The following is a 25,333-nucleotide window of genomic DNA, read 5'->3' as shown; positions in this document are numbered from 1 at the left end:
CCTATTACTCATCCTCACATTTCAGTGGCAAAACACCTGTCAGAGGATGACTATATTACTTCAGTTAAATATAAATGGTATTTCTATATATCTGATAAGCTATCTTAATTGTTGGGAGTTCTTTCTGTCTGTGTTTGATAAAATTTACACAGTGTAATCAGAGCCTCATGGGGGTGGTTCTAGAGAGTCTTAGGGCCCCTGAGAAGATAGGGAGTGGTCCTTTCCTCAAAGATGCCCCCCCCTTATTTCAAACAGGTTTGGGAGAACAAAGGGTGAAATGGACTAGTAGAAGGGTGAGGCACAGGTCACCCTAACGATAATAAAGATGATAGCTCTCATTTATATAGCACTTTAAAGTTTTTAGAGAGCTTTAGCATACCCCATAACACTTGATCCACCCCACATCCATGTAAGGTTCACGTGGTAAGTATGATTTGCCCATTTTTCACTTGAGGCTATAAGGATTTACCCAAGAACATAAAAGTGGGAATTATTTGAGCCCACTTAAGTTCCTTGTCTTCTACTTATGAGCATTTTCCTCTGTGGAACACAGATCCTAATCCAAAATTACTACAGCAATGACCAAGGGGGCATGTTAGAAAAATAGAAGCTTGGGAACAGTGAGGTAAATTTTGCCGAACAGAATTGTACTAAAAAACAATTTTATTTTCAGCCCAAGTGCAAGGATCTGGAAGAACCCCAAGAATCAGAAAAGTAGTACATGGCAGCAATTAAGAGCTTCTAGTACTTTGTGAAGTAACCATGGCAACCATAACCTTACAGTCAAGCTGGTCAGCAGACCATGTAGAAGAGGCATGCCTGAGTCCCATGTCTCAAGATAGTGAGGTCACTGGCTGTCTGGGCTGTGACTTTCAGAGCAGCCCCAAAAGAGGGAGAGGACAGAAAATGATCATTCCTGTTGGAGAGGCCTAAAATCCTTTGGGGAAGGAGACAATTCACTTAGAAGTGGGACACAATAAACCATTCAATTAGGTCTGTTCTCAGAAATCTGAGTAGAAATCCAAGTCAAAGAAGTATAATAAACCTCTAGAAAATCACCTGGTCATTTGTTATAAGATGTGTCTGGCATTAGGGTCATTCTTAAATCCTACTGATACATTCACAATGGCACCTTCATTGGGTTCCATTAACAATGATAACCTTTTCCACTTGTAATCTTTTACAGTTTTCATGGTTTTTATCTCAAATATCAGTACAGTGGTAAAAACAGGTCTTGTGTATGGTCTAATGACACATGGCTATTACCTAGAATTTTTATTCAGGTGTTCTGGCCCCCAACCTAGTACTTCTTCCATGCTATTTGCTCTAAACTGCTATTTATTTTGGAATGGGAGTATTTCAGTATTCTGGATTTTAATTTATTAATTCTTCATAAAATAGAGAATAATTAGAGAGGGCAAGATTATTTTCCCAGAGATTTGGGATTTCAGCTTGAATTGCAAGTTATGGAGGATTCCATTTGATAAACTTGAAAGGATTCGCAAATTCAGGTAGTTACTATCAAAGCAGTATTTAATTGTAGTAATTATAAAAAACAACAATGAAACTTAAAAATAAAAAAAAATTTCCCTGCCTTGTTTGTGATGTATTTTTTATGAGTGCTGAAGTATATAAGTACCCTCCATAATAAACCTATAAAATGAGGATTTGTTTTAAAAAGTAGGGCTCCTAATCTGCGTTTTCTTGAGGATGTCAACCTGGCCAAAGATAAAACAAACACCTATTCTATTAACTAAGGAAGCATTCTGCATTGTTAGTCTAATGATCCCAGTCCAAAATTGCCTTCTCCCACTTCCCTATTTACATAATACCTACTCATCTTTAAGACCTTATTCAAATGCTCTATTTGAAGTGTTCAAATTCTGCCCTGCTTAAAATTAGTTGTTTTCTTTGAGTTGTTTTCCAGATTTCGTTTGCAATATCACATATTTTTGCTGTAAGCACTAATATTTCTACGTCAATTTCCTTAAATTTTTAAAATGAACTCATTTTTGATATAACCAATCCTCTAAGCAAAAATACCCACCAATACTGAGTTTGATATAGTAGCTTTATTTTCTCTATCATATGTTAAAATAAACCCTACCTAAAGTCATTTCATATTATTACCAGTACGAGTACTAGTCTTCTAGGTAATGCTGCTGAAATACATTGATTATACCTGTACTTAACATTTATTCAGCTTTAAATTTATATTTATTACTATTTATTGTTCTCTCAATCTTCCCCTTACCGGAAACTGGGTTTCCTTTAACCGCCTGCCATGTACCCAGTTACAAGTTTTGTCCTTGGTAGGAGTTGAATACATTCATTGTTGTTATTGTTGAAATAAAATAACATTGAGTTCATCTTATTATTACTTAGATTCTTGGTTTGCAGAAGAAATATTCTCAGTATCCACTCACTATGACCCCTGAGTATGAGTCTGAAATTCGACGTCTGGTTCATTTACTAAAACTGAGGATCGAGACTGCATTTAATTCAGTAATATGTCAATATCTAAGAAATTTGGAAGCTATTTTTTCTTAGATGGCTAATAAACTGGAATAGACCGTGCTGTGAATTCATGAAATAAGTAATTGTGGGTGGACTGGGCAATAGTACTTTCAGGCTACAAACTGTTCTTTCATAAGTCTATAAAATGAAATAATTATTGCACAGTACTTATTCCTACAGGGACATTTAAAATATTGTACTATGCCAACATTATTCAAAAGAACTAAAAACAAAACAAAACATTGTGTTTTACTTAAATGTCACACCAGGGGAGAACTGTTCTTTTAAAAACTTCCTTGTTTGAATAAATTTTGTCTTTTTCATTGTGTTATTTGATAATAACCATTGATAAAAAATTAATAACTTTGCTTATAAACTTCTTGGGGCTAAGAAAATTAGATAAATCAGTTCCACATGATCTTGGCTGATTTTCATTTTTTGCTTTCATATTTTTGGGTGAGATATTCACAAAATGACATGGAGAACTAGACATCATCAAAGGAAACAGTAATTTGACTACTTTAAAAAAAAAGAAGAGGGGAAAAGCTAATGATCAAATCTTCTGTTTATCCATTTTTCCTAAGTAAAAAGAAAGTTGAATAGCAAATTGAAATTTATACACTACAAATATAAAAAGGAATAGGTAGGTTAACTTATAAACATGAAAAAAATTCAATATGCATTCTTTTTAATCTAGCAGTTTTACTTTACCATTTAAAAATGATTACTAAGTTTATACTAATGCCAGGTACTTCTAGTAACTGAGATTATAACAATGAACAAGGCTGGTACTGTGTCAAATTCATTATTGTATTTTTGGCACCTAGAATATGGCAGGTGCTCAAGACTTTTCTCTGTTAAAATAATAGGAAGAAAGGAAGACTTGGAGAAGAATCTTAAAGAAGGCTAACATTTAAGATATGGGCAAGGAATGAAGTCTGAAAACCACAGAAGGAAATAAGGAGGAAAGTAAAATGTGTTATGACAATGAAAGATAGAGGATATCCTAGAAAGGATTGATCCATAGTGTCATATGCTGTTGAGAAATCAAATATGATGAAAATTTAGGAAACCCATTGGGTTAAGAGTAGTGAATCACTGGTGACCACGACAGGAGAAGGAACAGAGTAGTGGCATTATAAACCAAATGTCAGTGGATTTGAGGAAAAATTGGGAGTGAAAAGACAGAACAGCAGATATAAACATTTTTCCCATGAGTTTGACTATGGATGGAAAGAGAGAGATAAGTCAGCAAGGCGTATAGAATTGATGGAGGAATTTTTTTTTTCCCCCTTGTGAATGGGACAATTTTAAGTATGCTTACAATGTTGTTAACCAGCTAACAGAGATCCTGAGGTTGGGAGGGTATCTGAAGGATCCTGGATTCTTAACTTAGGTTCCCGTATATGAAATTGCCATTTGTAGAGGTCAAAAGTGGTCATGAATTGACATTTCATATGGTTAAACCTAGTAGATTAGAGAACTTGGACACACTGTAGGCATCCTCTTAGAGTAAATGGATGTAGATACATTTCGTGGTTCGATGTCAGGAAGTTGAAGGGATTTTCATCTAATTGATCAATCACATTAGTAGAAACATAAGCAGAGAAACATGAGAAACATGAGAGGGCAGGTGGTGAGAACTGGAAATTTGAAGAGGCTGGAGGAGATGGAGATAATCATGGAAAATGGGAGTACAGACTAAGGGAATGTAATAGGAATGCTGGTTAGAGCTCAGTCCTCAGATGAATTGGCACCTCTTGGAAATCCGTGAATTTTCTGTAACATTCCTCAGTAGTCTGGGCAGGGGTGCCATTGTTCAGTCATAGGCTTTCTAGAATTTATCTAGGTATGAATGATGAAAAACACAAGACAATAGAATTTAATGGAGTTTGGCATCATTAAAAAATTTGTTGAGGGGTGCCTGAGGGGCTCAGTCAGTTTAGTGTCTGTCTTGGGCTCAGGTCATGATCCCAGGGTCCTGGAATTGACCCTACATTACATCAGGCTCCCTGCTCGACTGGGAGGTTGCTTGTCCCTCTCCCTTTCCGCCTTTCCCCTGCTCGTGCTCTTTTGCATGCTCTCTCTCTCTCAAATAAATAAAATCTTTATAAAAAAACTGTTGAAATGATGAACATAAAGATCATAGGAAAAACAAAAAAGTACATGTATGTGTGTGATGGGGGTGGCAACTGATGGGTATGAAGAATTCACACCTGGCTGGCCCAGTCAGTAGAGCGTGTGACTCTTGATTTTGGGATTATAAATTCAAGCCCCAAATTGGATGTAGAGATTATTTAAAAAATAAAATCTTAAAAAAAAGAATTTACAGATTAGAAGAGCCAATGAATAAAAAAATACCCTTATGCATTAGAAGTAACTAAGACTTTAAGAACGAAGTTTAGGATAAGGATAGTTGTCTAAAGTTATGACTCAGAAAGAGTAATTCCAAGTCATGACAAAGTCTAGGGTGTAGACATGAGAGTAGTATTTGAAGAGAATGTTATAGAGATGAGGAGATCAAGGAAATAAATGACTAGGATTTTGCAGATCAAGCACACGGGCACTTATGTTACCTAGGGTAAATGTGGGACTTCAAGTAGAGAAAGAGATGGGGAAGCAAGTACCAGTCTTCAATAAAGGGGGGCATAATCATGGATCCATAAAGACAATGGCGAGGAAGGAAAGAGGGCAGAGAGTAAACTGTGTGAACCTCAGAGGAACAAACCAGTTTGCAAGGGCGTTTACATGGGTGTGGAGAGCAATCGTCCCAGGTGGCATCAGGGAGTCAGGAGCACAAAGACTAAATCTTCAATAATAAACCCTTAGATGAGGTGGTTGTAAAAAATAATGTGTCCTAAGGAAAGAACTATATTTCTGTGTTCTAGGGATATAGAGACTACGCAAGGAAAAAGTTTGGAATGTAGGGCAGTTTGTTAATCAAAGAATGCCATTCCAGAAATTGTGAAAGTGCAGAAGATAACTTATCCTAAGGAAACAATTTTGATTGTGTGCAAAATTGGCCAGAAGGATGTTCATTATTACAGTGTTGTTTACAATGTGTGTGTCCATTTTCCTGAGATTGAAAAATAAAAAAAAATATAAAATGTTTAAAGATAATATAGAATGACATTTTCCTATGAAAATATTTAACCATTTTTTGTATCTTGTTAAGTCTTATTTTTAAAAATACATAAAAAAGAAAATACAAATGTATACCCATGCATAATGTGTCTGTGTTCTGATAAAACTTGAATTTTTTTTTTTAAACTTGGAATTATGCTACTTCAGAGATACTAGTGACTCCTACTCAGGTTAAGGTCCACCTGTTGTCTCATTTTCTGGTATCTTGTCCTAGTCCCACATTGACAGTGCTGAATTCCTAGAACTCAAGGCACTATTACAGAAGATGAGGGAAATCTGTCATTTAAATGACAACTTCGATTTCCAAATTAAAAATCACCTGACAGTCTTTTTATGCCTATTGTTATAAAACACAAACTTGTTTTAATAATCAATGTGGGAAAGAACTTAAAATCCATCAATGGGTGTTACTACACGAAAAGAGACTAGGTGGTTGCTAGAGGCAGTAAGGAAGACAGGAAGAAATGAGTGAAGGTGGTCAAAAGGTAGAAACTTTCAGTTATAAAATAATTAAGTCATGGAGTTGTAAAGTACAGCAAAGCAACTATATTGTATATTTGGAAGGTGCTAAGAGAGTAGATCTTAAAATTTCTCATCACAAGAAAAAAATTATAGGGGCGCCTGGGTGGCACAGCGGTTAAGCGTCTGCCTTTGGCTCAGGGCGTGATCCCAGCGTTATGGGATCGAGCCCCACATCAGGCTCCTCCGCTATGAGCCTGCTTCTTCCTCTCCCACTCCCCCTGCTTGTGTTCCCTCTCTCGCTGGCTGTCTCTATCTCTGTCAAATAAATAAATAAAATCTTTAAAAAAAAAAAAGAAAAAGAAAAAAATTATAACTGTATGGTGGTGGATGTTAACTAGATTTATTGTGGTGAACATTTCTTAATATAGACAAATATCAAATCATTGTGCTGTACACTGGAATCTAAGGCAATATTCTATATCAATTATATCTCAATATTTTTAAAAAAAGATTAATATTTCTGTGTGAGACAAAGAGAAATATAAAATTATTCAAAACCTCATTGGAGGAATAAGATAATCCACAGAATCTATTTCATAGTTACTCAGTTTTAGGAAAGAAAACAATGACTAAAAATTATAAATGTATTTACACCTATTTATATCACTATATCTAAATACAGAGTGGCTTACGGGAAGAGTAAACAAAATATTTCTGTGTAAAAAGGAGTCTTTGAAAGAGATATGAAATCCAGTTAAGTCAAATGAAGAAGTTTCAAATAACCAATATTCGATGAGTTGTTAGTTGGAAATTAGTCCCATATACATTTGAAGAACAGTTAAACAGTTCCATTAACATACTATGTGCCAAGAATTCTACTAGGCACTAACATATACAACAAAAAATAGGTTTTCTTCATGTTACTCACAGGTGACAAAAACTAATGAAGATTTATTTGTATATTTCAAATGGAGAAAACCCTCTGAGATTTAACTACACTGAGGCATGGATTATCAGTGGGTAGAGGAGGGACAGTTTTTCAGCACCGACCCCACCTATCCAAGCACACTTACCCCTTACTCTTCCTGGAAGCCTCAAAACTAAGAAAAACCAAAACCAAAATAGCAAAACTCTATAAAGTAGACATAGTGATTTATCTGAATAGGGATAGGGACAATAGAATTTGTAAGGATTTTGGACCTGGAAGGGAAAATTTTGAAAATCTTGACAATAGCAAGGAATGGAAATGGAGAGGTCTAAATAGTTTCTTGGTCTGTTGATCAGAGGTAGGCCCTTTTGCTATTCCCAGGTTTTTACTTCAGCCTGTTTTTCCTGTCTGCATCCCTTTATGTCACTTTCATTTCCTTCTTTACCTTTCTCATAGATTTCTTTTACCTTTAACCAGCTGTAATACACAATTGACATTTGCATAAGCCTTAAAAGAAACTGAATTAAAACTGTATGTTTATTCATCGTTATCCCTATGCCTCTCATGCCCAAAATAATGACTGGTACATAGTAATTTTTTTTTTTTTTTAAGGAAGGGACAGAGAGTGAGAGGGGTGGAGGGGCAAAGGGAGAAGGAGAGAGAGAATCTTAAGCAGACTTCATGCCCAGCATGGACGCTGACACGGGGCTTGATCTCAAGACCCTGAGATCATGACCTGAGCCAAAATCAAGAGTTGGACATTTAACTGACCGAGCCACCCAGGTACCCCAGTACATAGTAATTCTCGAGTAAATATAGGACTATTGAAATTAAAGAGCAAAAAAGAGAAAAAATAGGATTAATTAAATTATCTTTATCATATGGAATCACCACTTTTTTTCCCTACAGAATGGAGATACTTTAAGTAAAAATAAAAGTAATATTAATAATGATCATCCTACCTCTATTACATTCTATTTAAAAAGTAAATCCTAATGTGTGCCAGTTTTAGAAATAAGATCAATTAAGTGTGAAAAGTTGTTTTTGTTCTTTTGTGTTGCCTTTTAACAGCCTAAGCCTATTAATGTGTGGCTCTACAGTGAGCAAGAAGAAAGGGGAACATTTTGAATGACTGTAGAGAATAAAATCTCTATGATTTTGATCCAGAAATCTATGATCCAGAAATCCATGTGCACTTAATTGAGTTTTATACACAATATCCTATCATTACCAACAAAGGATATAGTGCAACTCTAGTTAAACATCATTAGAAAAGACATTTGTAATTCCCTCATTATCTTGGGTAATTTGTACTAATTTACTCATATTTGTACATAAAGAATTAATGTTCAAAATAGAGAAAAATGCAGAATGGATCAGACGGGGAGTGGGAACTAAAAAATGTCTTAAGATTTATTTTCTATAGACTTCATTCCAAATCTATTAAAATACAAAATTTTGTATAAACAAAAAGGATTATTTATTTGCTCTTACCTGCTTTTTATATTCTTACGTATAGATTGTTCTTCTATTTTTCTTTAAAGTTTTATTTTAAAAAGCAAAGGACTTCTCAAAGGACATTAAAATTCTTGCTCATTTTTTGGAGTTTTAATGATGTTTATCAATTTCAGAATCATTGTAAAATACAATACTTCCTATACAACTTGTATGTTTCCTCTCTCTTCAATGTGTCAATCAAATGCATAATTTAGAAAGATCACAAACAGCATTATATACTGTAGAGTTTGGTAGGAGTGAGAAAACACTTTCTTCCTTGCCACATCCTTCCACTCCTACAAATTTACACAATGTTACCTCAGGCTCTCTGTCTTCCCTTCCTCTCTCTGTGATTATCTTATTTTCACATTAAAATTTCCAATTAAAATCCAATTTGTTAAACTTTTCAAATCCTAAATATGAAATTGTTAGCACAGTTTCCTGAAATAAAAAGCATTAACATCACTACTACTATGTTATTATTTCCTTGAACAGTAATGAAAAAAAAAACTATTAAATTCCCGATTCATGATAGTGTTCAGAATTAGACCACAACCTGAAACAACTCTTTCAAACATGAAATCAGGTTAAACTTACTGATACATCATACACTGCTGGGAATATGGACTCCTCCACCTCCGTGTTGCTTGTGCTTTCTCGTCAAATGAGTAGCATCCTGGGCATTCCGTCAGATTTGTAAGCTGACTAAAGAAAGAATGCTTAAGGATTTAGAATAAACTAGTTTAACAAGTTGGGATGGGTAAATTTTAACCAATAGTAGGGTTTGAAGTGAAGAATCACTTGATAAATCTTTGTTGCAGGAAGTATGAATTTCCTGGTTCCGGCTAATGAAAATAAATGAGAAACAATATGTGTTCAAAACCTAAGCAACACCCTTGAAAACTTGGATTTGTCTTTCAAGAGGTATCACTTTTGGTTCTGAGTCACTACAAATCTCATCTTCAGGTCCTGCCATTCATCTTGAAAGGCAAGCGTGCACCAAGTTCAGAGGTTTCCATAAAACATCTGGTAGCCTTTCACTACTTTTTCTTAGTGAATAGTACATGTACTACTATGTCTGGCCCAGTAGTTCATTTTGTGTGCTCTAAAGGAGAATCCAGCTTTAAGATAGGAAAATGAAAATATATTTGGGCCAACTGCCATTTTAAAGGGCTTCACCAGCTGATTAGCTTCTCCCCATATACTCTCCTTTGTAGCTACAGAGGCACCTACCTTCTTGGACTTTGAGTTTTCTTTTCTGTCTATCCAGTCCATTTTTTCCCATTGTGTCTTTGCCCACACACCTAAAATTTCCTTTCCCTTCTTTTTAGCACAGTTCTCAATTCAAAATTCACCTGGCTGTAAGATTCAAGTTATTTAACTAGAATCTGTCTAGATAGAGTCCATAGACTTTGAAAGCCTACATTCTAAGATGACTCCTCTAGGATGATATCCTCTGATTTCTCTGGCTATCACACTATCTGAATAACTCCTGACCCATGCTTTCCCTTCAGGCAGGCACCTAGTTTTAGTTTTGCTTATTTTCATGTCTAGAGATCCGTTTCTCATGTTGGAGAGTGAAAGATTTGAGGACAGAAACTTTGATGCCTTTGAATGAATGCACTTACCAGATACTTTGACATTCAGTACTTGCTAATTCTGTCTTTTAGTCACTTTGACAACCCACATTCACTCATATTTCCATCCCTTTTATACTTTGAAAAAATTTTTTTGGCAAAACAGGAACATATGATAATTACAATCAATAAATGAAATACAGACAAATTGTTCAAATTAGCAAATAAATAAAAGTTCTTTATCTTTGTCAATTTTTCTATTAATGTGTAACAAATTACTATAAACTTAGCCACTTAAAACAACAGCCACTTATTATCTATTTTTATTCTGCACGCCAGAAGTCCAGGCAAGCTCAACTTTTTTCTCTGCCTACTATCTCAAAGGCTGAAAGCAAGGTGTGCTCTCAGCTGGTTCCTTTGTGGGGGCTATGGTGAGAAATCATGTCCCAGCTCATTCAGGCTATTGGTAGAATTAAGTTCCTTGCAGAAAGACTAAGTTCCCTGTTTCTTTGCTGCCTGTCAGCTGGGGCTGTCCTGCTTCTAGAGGCTACCTGCAGTCTCTGAAGATGATTTTTCCATCTTCAAGCCAGCAACAGTGCATCTTCTCACACTTAGAATCTCTGTCTCTTCTGCTATCAGGAAGAGAAAATTCTCTACTTCTAAAGGATTAGATTAGCCCTATCTGGAAAATCTCCTTTTTTATTAATTCAAAGTCAACTGATTAGTAACCTTAATCATATCTACAAAATTCCTTTTGCCAACTAACTTTTATCGTAACATTTTCATGGACATGATATCTCATCTTATTCACAATCAGATTAGGGCAGAAGATCTTGGAGGACCATTTTAGAAGTTTGCCTATCACAACAAGTAAAAGAAAATATTGTTTTCTATCTTTTAAACTATTTGGTTAATAATGTTAGTAGATTTTAGTGAAAATTAACATCAGATACTCTGGGAATATGGTCAGTTGGTACAACAGTTTCAGAAAGCAAACTTGCTAAAATGATGAGGAGGGAAAAGCTTCTAGGCAAAACGATTCTTTTGTGTATGCAACATCACAGTGTATTTAAAGCACTGGAAATACCTTTTTAAAAACTAAAGGGAAGAAACCAAGATGAGAGTTTGAAATGGAAAATAGGAAGAGGATAATCATGAAATTTTTTACATCAAGAAAATGGATTTTGTTTTTACCCCATAGGTCAAGGCTCTTAATTTCTTTTTATGCCATGTCCATCTCTGGCTGTCTGGTGAAGACTGCGGATCCCTTCCCATAATATTTTTTTTTTTTATAATTTTTTTTTAAAGATTTTATTTATTTATTTATTTGACAGAGATAGAGACAGCCAGCGAGAGAGGGAACACAAGCAGGGAGAGTGGGAGAGGAAGAAGCAGGCTCATAGCAGAGGAGCCTGATGTGGGGCTCGATCCCATAACGCCGGGATCACGCCCTGAGCCGAAGGCAGACGCTTAACCGCTGTGCCACCCAGGCGCCCCCCATAATATTTTTAGATGCATAAAATAGAATACACAGAATTATAGAGAAACCAATATATAGCAAATTATTATTGAAATTTTTAAAAATTTGGATACAGTAATAAATATGCTTTTCTATTAACATATTCAATCACAGGATATAGCAATGTTGAATAACATAATTTCAAAGTTGTGATGAGCATAGACATATTTTGATATATATGTAATAACTGTTAAATGAAATAAAAATATCTATAATCTCTCTTGGTGACAAAGTCATTGATATAGCTTATGTTACTATTTTTTTTTGTTTGTTTTTTGGAAGTTTTTTTTTTTGCCTATTTTATAATAGAAAGAAATAGTAAATTTCTGTTCAAAGTTAGTGAAAATAAAGTTAAGATTGTTTTTCTATCCAAGTTTTGAGTCTACGACCATACCACCCTGAACGCACCTGATCTCGTCTATCCAAGTTTTGGGCTGTGTATTAGGTATCTCTGCTGTAGTAGATGGAGAAATTAAAGGTATGTGAAACAGAAGTGCAGGAGAACGGACTAGAGGACATCAAGATTGAAAAAGGAAGATCATTTTGAGGTTCTTCCAAAAATCCAGACAGGAGATGATGGAAGTGGAATAGAAGTTAGATTTATGATTTCAAAGCACTGAGGCTAGGTGTGGATCATCCACTTGATTGTTGAAATTGACCACAATGAAGATAGGAGTGATAGAGAGAGGTCTATTTTGAGCAGATACCTAGCACCTCGGTAAATATGGGGCAAGGTCAAGAAGTTGGCAGTAGTTAGCAGAGGCAATGTGTGGTATAGCTAGAGGCATGAGCCTATATACTAAAAATACTACATGTTTTTATACTAGTGTGTAGCAGTAATTGTTGGAAGACTATACAAGTATTTGGAAGATTTTAGTTACGTGTTGGAAGAATTTTGACTCAGTATTATAGTCAGAGAAAAAGAGCAATCTCTTGAGAGGCTTGCCGTGAAAGGATGTGTTCCATAGGGACATCCAGACTTTAGTAAGATGGTGGGGGAACATTCTGTGAAGAGGTTGAATGTCTAGGAACATCTTATAAAAAGAAGCAAGGACTCAGTGGAACCAGCTGAGAAAGAGGGTAGTGGAGAGATGTTAAGCCAGGAGGGAAGACAGAGCAGTATGAGGAGAAGGAGAAGAAACCACAGGCATGATGGGTAAGAAGCAAAGGTGGAAAGGATGGGTGATAACAGTGCTCTTCGTTCCATGCAGTGTTAGAGGGTTCATGGAGGATGCCTTACTTTATAATTCATGACCCTGGTATAAACTTTAGTTGATAGCGGGATAACCTGTCTTTCTGGGCAAGGTTTGTGTAGTGTAACTATTTGATGTAGCAGCTCAAAGGTAGCCACTTAAAAAAATGATGATTATACCAAACCACATAGTCATTTAAAAATATGTAATATAATCTCAGATGAAAAAAACATAATTTTATATATGCTGTATGTCAATGTTGTAAGATATATGTTAAGAATATATACAAGGATTGGAAGATTAAAAAAAAAGTAGAAATAGTTACGCTGATACAATTGTGTGCCTTCTATCTCTCAAAAAGTATTGGTTATAATGTTCCTGTAGTATTTTTTTTAAAGGGAATAAATCAATTGTCCATTTCCTTTACTTTAACAACTACTTTTATTCAGTAGTCCAACTGTTTTCTTTTCCAAAACTTCTATCAAGTTGCTGGTGCTTAATATTTATCTTTCCAAAGGTTTCTTTTTTACTTTCAGATTCTACTGATCTATCCTCTCCATGTTTACATTCTCCTTTTCTTCATGGCATTTCAGCCTGTTCATTCAGCTTCCTAGTTCTCTTTCCCTAAGGATTATCACTTATAGGACAAACACTAGTGGATTAAACACTTATCGCAAGAATTCAGTAATCTCCACGTAGATCTAAACAGGAAAATACATGTTTGAGGTTTAGCAAAAGGTGCTTGTTTTGAATACTGCAAAAGATTTCAAAGGTGAAGTAAGCATTGCTAATAGAGTCATGCAAAATAGGGTCCGGAAGACCCTGAGAAAGCAGGCCTATGCATGCTTCCTCTTTCTATTTTTGGAACACCATAGATTTTTTTTTTTTTTTTTTACTTTTGTCAACTACAACTTGTCAATTGCACCCGGACCACTTTCTGGAGCACATCCTTCTACTTTGGGCTAAAACAGAAATAATGTAACATCTGTTAGCTAAATAGTCAATAAATGTGTTACATAGTTTAACTCTGTCAGCATAATCCTTAAAAACAAGTTATGTAACTTTGTGGGCTTTGCCTTTGTAACTGCACGCTCCTGCTTGCAATCTGGAGCACACTTCCAATTTCTGTCCACTGTGTCTCTCGGATTGCATTCCCTAAGACCCCAAATAAACAATTTTGGTTGCTTTACAAACTCTTCCTGGTCGACAATACAGAGGGTGAAAGCAGTCCGATGCATTTATGAAATTTCTCTTCCTGGAAACATTTGAAAAGGGGGGCATCTGATCATTTTTTACAGAGAATATCTAGGTTTTGGGGGTGGAAAGAGAAAAAAATCTGACAGGATGATCTCCTTATTTACATTTTAAAATAAAAGGTGGACGTAGGTTCTGACAATGGAACAAAATGTATAAACATAGAACTTCACAGGAAAGCTGATAACTGGTTAACATTCTCTTTATTGCATAGCTTTGTTACATAAAGAACTTTTAATAATCCAGAATAAAGACTAAAATATTACAAAGCAGAGTTTCTAAAATACACTTTGTTAAATTCTTACTTTGGACTAATTTTTATATTTTCACAGTCAACTACATAATAACTTTTAAAATGTTCCCAGTAGGAAAAAAAAGTGTTCCCAGTAGATTGATTTTAGAGTTCTCTAACATATTATAGTATAATATGCTTTGGATTATAATCATTCTTATTTTTTTAGATTTTATTTGTTTATTTATTTATTTGAGAGAGAGAGAGAGAGAGTACACAAGAAGGGGGAGGGAGAGGGACAAGCCGACTATTCTGAGTGTGGAGCCCAAAGGGAGACTTGGTCATGACCTGAGCTGAAATCATGAGCTGCCCAGGTGCCCCTGGATTATAGTCATTCTTAATGGTATCAAGTGAAAAACAATTTCATTTGCCTATTTTTCTTTTTGCAATAAATTAATATTAAAAATAATATACAGGAGTTGAATGATATATTATTTAGGAAATAGTAAATATAATTTCAACAAAACAATAGTATTTGCAAAATATACAAAGCAACAGTATTGATAAATGAAAATGGTAACACTGTATAAAAACTTAAGGGACAATCTTAGGGCAAGTTTGGCATCAACTGTGCTAATATCAGTGCCCAGTAATATACTTTGCTCTTTTCAAACAGGTTTTAAACATTCTCTGACTTTTGGATGTTATTATTCAACAGGAAAGTTTCATAAACATCATGAGGTAGATAGATTGTTTCATTTCACAGACTGAAGGCAGTAGGAAGCAAAGTTTTATTTCTTTTTTTAATTGTATGACATGATTGCAGTGCTCTCATTTCTTATTAGCTATAGTTAAAACTTTAAGGCAAGGAAAATATTGAAACCTGTAAAAGAATGTTTATTGTAAGTATTTACAAAAGCAGCTTAATCAAAAATTTTAATTTCCTGCATTTTAGTGGGCTTTCTATAGTTTTATCTGTTTATAACACAGATTTTCCAATGCGACAATAAAAAGAGCAAAGAGAAAAACAGACATTTGTTGTTTTAGTAGAATTCAAAATCTTTTGCTGCTCTTCATTTAAAAATAGTACAGATTTATAATTTATACCATATTAAGGCTTTAAATTACAGCCAATTTAACTAGCTCTGCAGGTTTGCCTCATTAAAATTATCCCCAAGCATAGCTGGATATACTTTAAAGTAGTGTTGTAATTGTAAAACTGTTTTTGTCCAGTGATACTTTGCTGAAAACCATGTGAATTTAACTTACCTCACTTTTTTTTTTCAAAGAAAAACATTGGATTGGCAACAATGTAATTCCAGTGACTTCTAGAACTGCAATGCTCCTGGTTAGTGACACCTACATAACAGATGAGAATAGTGGGGAGAAGACTAGACCAGCAAAGGCTAATTTTTCATTTTCATGACTGCATGCAGGGGTGCCTTAGACATATCCCCTGTCCCTCACACAAACATATTAATAAAGTGACAGATTTATTCAGTTGAAAAGGATAGATTCCCATTAATATACTTTTGCCCTTACTGTTGTTGAATTATGAATTTTACTGAGAGATAGTTAAACATTGCAAAAATTTTGGTCCAATCTTGCTCTAAGATTAAAAACCGACACTTTAGTTCTCAAGGCACCCCAATTCCATCAGGGTTCTACAGAGGATTATGTGCTGTACTGTTTATTGTCAGTTTAATGGATTTGACTTGTCTTTTAAAACAGTGTATCAAACAAATTGTAGTTTTTTGTGGTGGTGTTTTTTTATTTTTAAAGGTGCGACTATTACTATAACATTTACAACACAGGAGGCAAAACCAGGTTTGCCTTTTTTTTTTTTTAACCACAATGTTTTTGCAAAATTCACAAGGCAATACTATTGATAAACAAAAGTGTCAACAGTGTAAGAAAAAAAAACCCCTTTTTTACAATCTAAATGTATTTGCACCATCATCTGTACTGATAACAGTTTACAATAATACACTTTGCATTTTTTAGTAGGCTTTAAACATTCTTTGACTTTTCAACTTATTATTCGACAGGAAAGCCTCACAACAATGCCATGAGGTAGATCATTCAATGTCCCATTTGGTAGATGGAAAACATGAGGTAAAAGGTATTGCATGATTCCTATAACACCACTCAACAGGTCAGATATCAAACTAAAAATAGGTCTTATAAATCCTGTTTTTAAACTCTACTTTCCATTTCTCAGATTTACTTTTGTATTTATTCTTCTCATTTGTGTTAAAATGTCATTGAATTTAATTGAATTGAGCATTGAATTATTTAAATCAGTGTAGTTTCACAGATACTTGCATGCAAAAAAGCTATCAGTCTTATGAAATGTAAATATAGTTACACAAAAGCACATATTCATTGTTATAGAACTTACATAGTAGAAATTTACTTATTTTGTGGACAGATTTGTTTTCCTGTTTCTACCAAAGACTGTGTTTAGCTTTAATATGAATATGTCTGTCTTCAATCAAACACATCTTACACTTGCTAAATATTCTCCAGAAAGCTTTGGATGTTTCTCTGCATATAGAAGAAAGTGTAAACATTTAAGTTTTTACTCTACTTTTTCTATTGATATTTAGTTATTAGTAGTCACCAACTCAGAAATTTGGTGACATTTTCTTTTTAAAATGAATGTGTACACGGATGACTTTTGTGTTCATTATATCTTAATATTAAGATGTAAATAATAACTGGGAAATTTTTAAAGTTATATTTATCTTGTTTACATATATTACAGCTAAACCCATATACATATAAATTAACAAAACTTTGTCATTAAAGAAACAGAAAGGCTAGATCTTTCTCTGATAAATCAGATCAAACCTAGCGCTTGACGTCTCACATCTGCGCCCTGAAGATGAATGCTGCTTCATCTCTGAAGTCACAGTCCTGGTGACAGATGACCATGCACCTGCAAGCTGTGTCTCCGAGCAGACCTAGTCCCAAATAGATTGAGATATAAAAAATGATTTTGAAAATCTAGTAGATCACTTAGGGTTTTTTTTTTTTAAACAGGGTAATTTAAGCATTCTGAAATCAATTACATGAATTTAAAGAAGGAATAATTTTTTTTAAAGTATATTGTTTTATTGAGTCCAAGGCACATTCATAATAATTCATAGTAGCTAGTCCCTATTGAGATACTGTGTGCAGACACTGTTCCAAGTGCTTTACTTTTATTAATGCATTTAATCCTCATAACAACCTTATGAGGTAGGTACTATTTTTATTTCTATTGTGGAGATGAGAGTACTAATGCACAGAGATGTTAAGAAACCTGTGCAAGGACACACAGTTCACATGTGGCAGAGCCAACATTTAAGCTTGGGCAGCCTGGTTCCAAAGCCTATGCACTCCACCACTAGACTCTGGGCTGTATTTAAGCCCCAAAGTCATTCACTCCTTTGACACATTAAGTTAATTTATCTTAAAGCTCACGGAAGCATTCCTTTCCTCTGCATACAGGAAACATCCACACGGTGCTTAATGTATGTGAGGTACTGTTCCAAGTGCTTATACAAATCAATTCTCCCAACCTGATAGATAGTGACCTGTCAGAGAGCTGAAGACTTACAAAAGAAGCAGCTACCATCTGCTGATGTAGATATTTCTAGATAAATAATTGGATAGCTCATTCTACCAAAGATCTGAGGAGTGTTTTCCCTGCTATTAATCTTTTGAAAGCATCTCTGCTAGCCTATGTCCCATCAGTTCTTTTTATCTTCCTTGTAAACATGGAAAAATGCTCCCAAGATTCTTCTTTTTTCTTCTTTCCGGCTTAACTTCAATAGATATATGGGTGGCAAGATGCTGTTAAAGAATAAATCAGAAATGCTTCTTATACAATATGCTTCAATATTATGGATCCTGAAGCTAGTTCTTGTGTGTATAACAATATTAACAGTAAGTTCAGATACACTCAAACATGTTGTAAATAGCAACTCTTCTTGTTAATGATAGTCCTTTGTATTATTACTTACAAACCCAGGTTGGAGTTCAAGTTATATTGTAAATCCATGCTTCTCCATTCTAGCCATTGAATGTCCAGCCATCAGTCCTAGAATGCTGAGGCTCTGAATTCTCAGGGAATGATATTTTTGCAACAAGAGTTACAGGTGCTCCAGGTTATAATACAGTAAGTTTTTGGCAGCCCTAGCAGCTCCTCATATCCTGTAAAAAATGATGTTCCTTGTCTTCCATTGGGGTAAGCCATTTATAAATACTCATCTTATTAATAAGTTTCTGTTGTAAGTGAGGAGTTGGTGTTATTACCATTTGCTGTGTTTTCCTCCCTCAGGGTAGAGAAAGAGTTCAGTTACTTGTATGCAAAGATACCTTGTGATATTAGATTGGTCTAAGTCAGAGGATTTCTTGACGTCCAGAAAAAGCACTGATCCAAACCACATGACTATAAATAGTATACAACATGCAGGCATTTCAGCTTCGTGTGCCATGGATATAGTTCATGGACAGTTCACACTAGATACCAGTCTTTGAGGCAATCCATTCTCGATACTGAGTCACTCTGGTGTAGACCCCAGGTTTTTTGGGAAGAGCACATGATTGTCCCCAACTTACTATACCAACTAAGTACCAGATGTCATGATTATCATAAACCAGTGGTCCTCCAGAATCGCCCTTGAGAAAAAAACAAAAATATATTTAAAATTATTAACTCTAATTTAATTTAAGAGAAAGGTCATTGCAATCATCTCCCTTCCACAGGAAAAAAAAAAAAAAAAGGAAATTGGTACATGGAATAGGCAGCCAGACTAGAGATAGATTATATAATGCTTCTTTGAATTGAGTTAAAATTTTGTCCTAAACATTAAAGTGCCTTGTTTTCTAGAAAGGCTAAACCTCATTCACATGGAATGGTTACATTATTTCTGGTTCAACATCCTTGGATTTTTTTTTGTTAGTTTGATTAGACACTTCGTGCATGGTTTAGTATGTATATAAAATATTAAATACAAAGGTAGTGTTTGCAAGCATAGGTGGAAAGTTTTGATGATCTCTGAATATTGTTAGCTAGACTCTATATTATAGATCGATTCTTGTTTCCTTGTCTTTCATGCATATAATTCTAATTTAAGCTTGTTTGTTCAATTTTATATAAACTCCCTTAAATCTGTTTTGGAACACAGACAGTTAAGTAAATAAACAGATACAGATGTAGAGGTCGAAAGTGTGGTGTGGTAGGTGAAGTGCTAAGTTTCAGGACTAGCTCTATTAATTATTGGCTGTGTGACATAGGGTAAGATACTTAACTTCTCTGTGCCTCTTCCTCCTCATTCATTTATTCCTTTATCAACTACTTATTGAGTTCCAACTATGTGTCCCAGACATTTTGATGTGCATTCAGAATTCAAAGATGACTGAAAGTGAATGGTCCCTGTGCTCATAAACTTGAAGTTTAGGTTATAAAATCAATATTAAATAAGCCCATGAATAAATGCAAAGTGACAACTATGATCAGTGCTATAGAAACATACAGAGGGGAATGTGACAGGTTAGGAAGGTCAGGAAAGTTTTTCTTGATGAGATGTAATTGAGCTGATATCTAAAGGATTTAGCCATGAAAAGGAAGGTGGGGATATAACATGTTCTAGGCAGAAGGAATGGCACTGCAAATGCTCTGTGGCATGTAGGAACCTGGCATATGCAAAAGTCTGGAAAAAAACAACAACAGTGAAGAGAAGACAGGAAAGGGGCAAATGGTGTGTGATGAGGCTGGAGAGGTCAGGAGAACTAGGCCTTGAGGAACCCTGTGGGTCTTTCTCAGAAGTTACATTTTCTATCTTAAGACTGAAGGTAAGCCACTGAAGTGTTTTAAGGAGTTTGACATGATCAGGTTAGCATCTTGTTAGCATCTTGTTAGAAATCATCCTGGCTTTTATTTGACTAAAGGAGCGTAAGGGTGAATGTAAGGAAACTAGCAAGATGACTAATTCCTCCAGACTGGGGCGGGGAGTGGTCGGTAGGAAAAAGTGGGGAAAGGGAAGCAAGAGATGACAGAGATATTTAAGGAGGTAAAAATCTATGGGATTAGGTAATTAATTGGGTAAGGGGTAGGGAAAGAAACAGAATGAAAGGAGATGCTGTTCATAGAGACAAAGAAAGAGGATCAGGTGGGGAGGGCAGAACGGCAGAATCAGGTGTAACATTTTGAATTTGAGATGTCTTTGAAACATCCAAGGGGAGATGTCTTTGAAACATCCAAGTAGGAGTTAAATATGTAAGTCTGGAGATCAAAGGGGAGGATAGGACTAAAAGTATGAATTCATGAACCATCTGTCAAAGGATTGCATTTGAAGCTAAGGAAGAAAATCAGATCTTTGAGGGAGAAAGTATAGGGTAAAAAGAGGGGCAGTCACAGAATGGATCAACATTTAATGGCTAGGATTAAGAGAATGAACCTGAAAAGGAAGGAAAGAGAGAAGAAGCAGAGATGTAAGATGAAAATCATTACAAGCCAAGGAAGACAAGAGAGGGAGTGGTATGCATTATTAAATGGTGCTAAGAAGTGGGAAAAAGAAAAAAGAAAAAGAAAAAAAAGAATAGTACAAAATATATTTATTGGAGGTCAGTGGGGCCATCAGTGGAAACCTCAGGAAGAGCTATTTTGATGAAGTGATAGGGCAGAAACCATATTGAAATGGTTTGAAGGGAGGTGAGAAAATTGAGACAATGGGTATGGACATTTCCCCAAATATTTCATAGTAAAGAGATAAGATGTGGTGCTATCTGGAGGGTCAAGAAAGAGTTGGGCCCCCCCCCCCAACTTGAGAGAGATGAATAGAAAATGATCTAGTTACAAAATAAATGTTAACTATGAAAAGAGAGGAAATAATGCTAATGTAAACTTCCCCAAAAGGCCAAGAAGAACCTGAGCAGAGAAGGGATTGGCCTTAGAGAAGAGGTGACTTTTCTGCTGTGACCTAAGCTGAAGGTGGATGAAATGGGTTCAGATGAAGGTAGGTCTGCATGCTTGGTAGTGGGAAGATGAGGAGATTCTCTACTTATGACTTCTGTTTTTCTTTGAAAACTGGAAAACAAAATCATCAGTTGAGAACAAAAAGGTATAAAAAACACAGAAGTTAAGGAAAGTGGAAAATGTTGGAAAAATTCAGAGAAAGGTGGATTTGGAAAAAAATAAACAAGAGTAATAGGACTGTCGCTTTTGTTATCTAGAAACTATAGTGGAACCAATGTGCTCTGTTGTATTTTTTCCAGGAGAATTTGACTTCATAGGTGCAGGCAGAGAGAGATTAGATAATTGAGAGAGAGAGAGAGAGATTAGATAATTGAGTTCTTCCAGCTTTGGGACTTTGTCAGACAGAAACACTGAAGAGAGATCAACAAGAGAACTTGGGATATTAGCAAAAGTGTTCAGAAAATGATTAATAGTGAAATCTAAGTTGGACAAGTTGACTGGAAAAAAGGATTAACAGAATGTGATAAAGCAGAGAAACAATGGTCTGTAGGTCCTTATGAAGTTGAAGAAAAGCGATATTTTATTCAGCCAACAAATATTTGTGCCAGGCACTGTGTTAGGTGTTGGTAATACAGTAGTAAATCAAATAGACCCCCCAAAATCTGTGCCTTCATGAAGTTTATATTCTAGTTTAGTGGGAGAGACAGACAATAAACCATCTAAATAAGACATATTCTATACTAGATGGTGATAAAAGCTAAAGGGCAAAATAAAACAAAGAAAGGACACAATCTACATATGTGTGGCTGTGTATGTTTGGGGTGAGGACTGGTAGGTTGGGGTGTAATATAGAGAGTGTGGCCTAGGGAGCAGGAATAGCTTGAAATGCGGGCAGGAACAATTGAAGATAGTTGTTAAACAGGAAGATTTGGGGAATTAGTATTTTTGGAGACAGAACAATTTTTGGTGATAAGGCTCAAGATGTGGCCCTAGAAATGATGACTGAGAAGAAGTGAAGATCGCTGGGGGTTCGGAGGTCGAGGAACTAAGAATCCAGCATTTCAATGGGTCAGTGTTAGTTCTGCAGGCTTGGGATGGAGAAGAAATCTGTTTCAGATGTCAAGGTCACTGAAGAGTGAGAGGGACAAAGAGAGAGACTTGGAGGCCAGGGGATGAAAACAAGATGCATGAGAGATGATGCCAAAGCTGAAGAAAATGGTCTTCAGCAGACAGGTTTCTCTGTCTTTTGTTTCCAATTTTGTTTAAGAAAATAATAGACCATAAAAGTAGTTGTTTGAACCAGAAATAGGGAGCAATAGACTTTAATCTCCTAATTTGTAAAATAGGCATAATAATAGTACCTCTTAATTTCACTATATTACATGAAATAACATGTAAAACTTGCTTAGCACTTGGCTTGGCATACAGTAAACACTCAATACAAGAATTTTTAATATTATGATTATTAAATAAACTGAATTCTTGGTGAATTAGATGATTTTTTTCCTCTCCCGGGGGAAATACATGCCAAATTTAGAAATAGCTAATGGAAATTTTCCTTTCAAAGTTTTGACCTTGACTTTGGACTTACCTTACATGCATCTACTTTTCCTTCCATGAATCCAGCGCACAGCATTCCTGAAGTTATCAGGCCATCATATACATCCTTTCTATTACACACATCAGTGCTTATGGTTTCCACCCTGGCTTGCCGAAGTTTATTTTGTGTGGGTCCTATTACACAAACATACACATACAAACAGAAAATATGTTCTTTCAATACAACTGTATCTAACACATGGAAAACACATATGTTGTATATTCCTAGGAAAAAACACAAAAGAAAAGTTACTTTATTAACATTAATTATAATTAATTATTGCCTATTTTATATCTGTATCATAAATACCCAAATGCAAAGAAATGTAAACATACATACCCCATTATTACATCATATTTGTGAATCTTCAAGTTATTAGGACCCCTACAACTATATGTAATAGTGTGTGTGTATGCACTTTTTTTTTCATGAGAAGAGAGTTCATCACACTCATCTTGACCAACTGGTACCCTTTTCTGTGTAAGGAAATCAATGCTCAGGGAAGTATATTTATTTTCTGAGAGATATTCAAGCAGAAACCAGTACGTGAGCTGCACAGCACTGTTTGCTCTATTCTATTCTGTAGTGCATTACTTAGCATGGGAAACAGAACTAATGCCCAAGATATGCCAGCAATCTGATGCCATTTTGGAGCAAGGCTGGAGAATACGAGAAGGAAAGGAAGTAGTTTAGGACTCTAGATTGAAGCGGGTGGTGAGTAGTCCTAATCTAGTGATAAGGGCAGAGAACACGAAAGGAGCCTTACAACAACATTGCACAAAGTCCAGTTGGACATGCATGGGGTATTTGGGAAATTTTACATGTAACAGAGTTCTGTCAAGTAAGGAAAAGCCAGGGGTGCCTGGGTGGCTCAGTTGGCTAAGCATCTGCCTTCAGCTCAAGTCATGATCTCAGGGTCCTGGGATCCAGCTCTGCATCTGGCTCCCTGCTCAGCAGGGAGTCTGCTGCTCTCTCTCCCTCTGCCGCTACCCCTGCTTGTGCTCTCTATCTCTCAAATAAATAAATAAGATCTTTAAAAAAAAAGAAATGAAAAGAAAAAAAAGGCCTGATAAAGATATATTAGCATTTGTCTCTTACTTTCTTCAGGATGATCTTTGATAGAACCTTAAACATTTCTTATTTCCCACTTTAAAACATTCAATTAATTCTCTCTTTAGAATGGAATGAGCTAACACCTAGAAATCTTAAGTTCTGGTCTTCAATTTATAGAACTGGTATCTTTCAACCACCCAAGAGGTGAGAAAGATGAAAAGAAATATATATTAAATTAACTAACCAAATGAAAATTCTCAAAACTTTCACAAAACACTTAACATGTTTATAATCATCAGAAATCCTCATTAAAATGAGAAAGCATTTAGACAAAAAAAAAAAAAAGAAAGAAAGAAAGAAAAGAAAAGAAAAAGGAAAAAAGCCATCATTGGGGTGCCTGGGTGGCTCATTTGGTTAAGCTTCTGACTCTTGGTTTCATCTCAGGTCATGGTCTTAGGGTCATGAAATAGAGCCCTGTGTTGGGCTCTACGCTCAGTGTGGAATCTAAGATTCTCTCCCTCTCCTTCTCCCTCTCCTCCAGCCCCACCCCCCACTTGCCTGTGTGCACACACACTCTCTCTCTCTAAAATAAATAAATAAATGAATAAAATCTTTTTTAAAAAGCTATCATTAAGATTGTCATCTTAAGTATAAGAGTTTCTACGTCTGGGAAATGTACAATTTAGAATCATTTACTCCCTTGTAGCCCCATAGTATTTTGTCCCTTCTTGTACCATCTAAAACGGTCTGTTCTTTGCTTCTCTCTTAGCCTCTCCCCTTTCTCACCACTGCTCCAATTAACTGTGAACTCAAGGAAAGGGACCTGATTCCTTTTACTTTTTTAACCCACAGCTTTCAGTTCTGCTCTGGGCCATACCTATTGGAGGCATCGACATTATTTTTATGAAAAGCCTGAAAAGGGATTCCCTAGGACAGCTCATTAGAGCTCAAGACAAATTTGTACTAAGTATATTAGGTTGAACTACTCACCATCATCTACAATGGACCCGAAACCTGTGACAAATACACTTGTCTTAGGTGGCAACTTTATAGATGAATCTGGAAGGCAAACTCTCTGGACTATATTTGAAAACTCAACTCGGGTAGTAAGCTGAGCCAAAGCAATGTCATTTTCATTTGTTTCTCTGTGGTAGTTTTCATGAACAATAATCTTCCCCAGGCTTCTTTGCACTGCAGGTGGTGTTATCGTTGTACCAAAGGTAGCAATCCATTGACTTGGGTCTTTATTTCTGCAAAAAAATTAAAGGCTAAGGTTTGTGATATTAACTGTATCCTTTAAAAGAGATTGAGATTGAATTTCTCCTAACTATTGGGATTATGCTCCTGAAAAATCTCTCTGGCGGGAGACTTTACGGTTGTTGGCCTTATA

At 35.5% G+C, this 25,333-nt stretch overlaps 2 protein-coding genes across 2 annotated transcripts in view; both read right to left on the bottom strand.

Annotated features, from left to right (window-relative positions):
- LOC100481887 (transmembrane protease serine 11G) overlaps positions 1–9,231 on the bottom strand; it is a 49,966-nt gene extending 40,735 nt beyond the window's left edge. The window contains exon 1 of the mRNA XM_002929922.4: positions 9,146–9,231. Coding sequence (XP_002929968.2) covers positions 9,146–9,156 — 11 coding nt within the window. The 5' untranslated portion in view covers positions 9,157–9,231. The remainder of the gene's footprint in view (positions 1–9,145) is intronic.
- An 8,154-nt stretch (positions 9,232–17,385) lies between these two features.
- LOC100481638 (transmembrane protease serine 11F) overlaps positions 17,386–25,333 on the bottom strand; it is a 78,492-nt gene continuing 70,544 nt past the window's right edge. The window contains exons 8-10 of the mRNA XM_019792765.1: positions 24,934–25,193; positions 22,882–23,024; positions 17,386–18,991 (exon numbers count right to left, since the gene is read on the bottom strand). Coding sequence (XP_019648324.1) covers positions 18,833–18,991; positions 22,882–23,024; positions 24,934–25,193 — 562 coding nt within the window. The 3' untranslated portion in view covers positions 17,386–18,832. The remainder of the gene's footprint in view (positions 18,992–22,881; positions 23,025–24,933; positions 25,194–25,333) is intronic.

The sequence above is a fragment of the Ailuropoda melanoleuca genome, chromosome 11, assembly GCF_002007445.2.
Source record: "Ailuropoda melanoleuca isolate Jingjing chromosome 11, ASM200744v2, whole genome shotgun sequence".
Taxonomy (NCBI): Eukaryota; Metazoa; Chordata; class Mammalia; order Carnivora; family Ursidae; genus Ailuropoda; species Ailuropoda melanoleuca.
The sequence above is the reverse complement of the archived record's forward strand: the minus strand, read 5'-3'. Positions and strand labels throughout refer to the sequence as shown.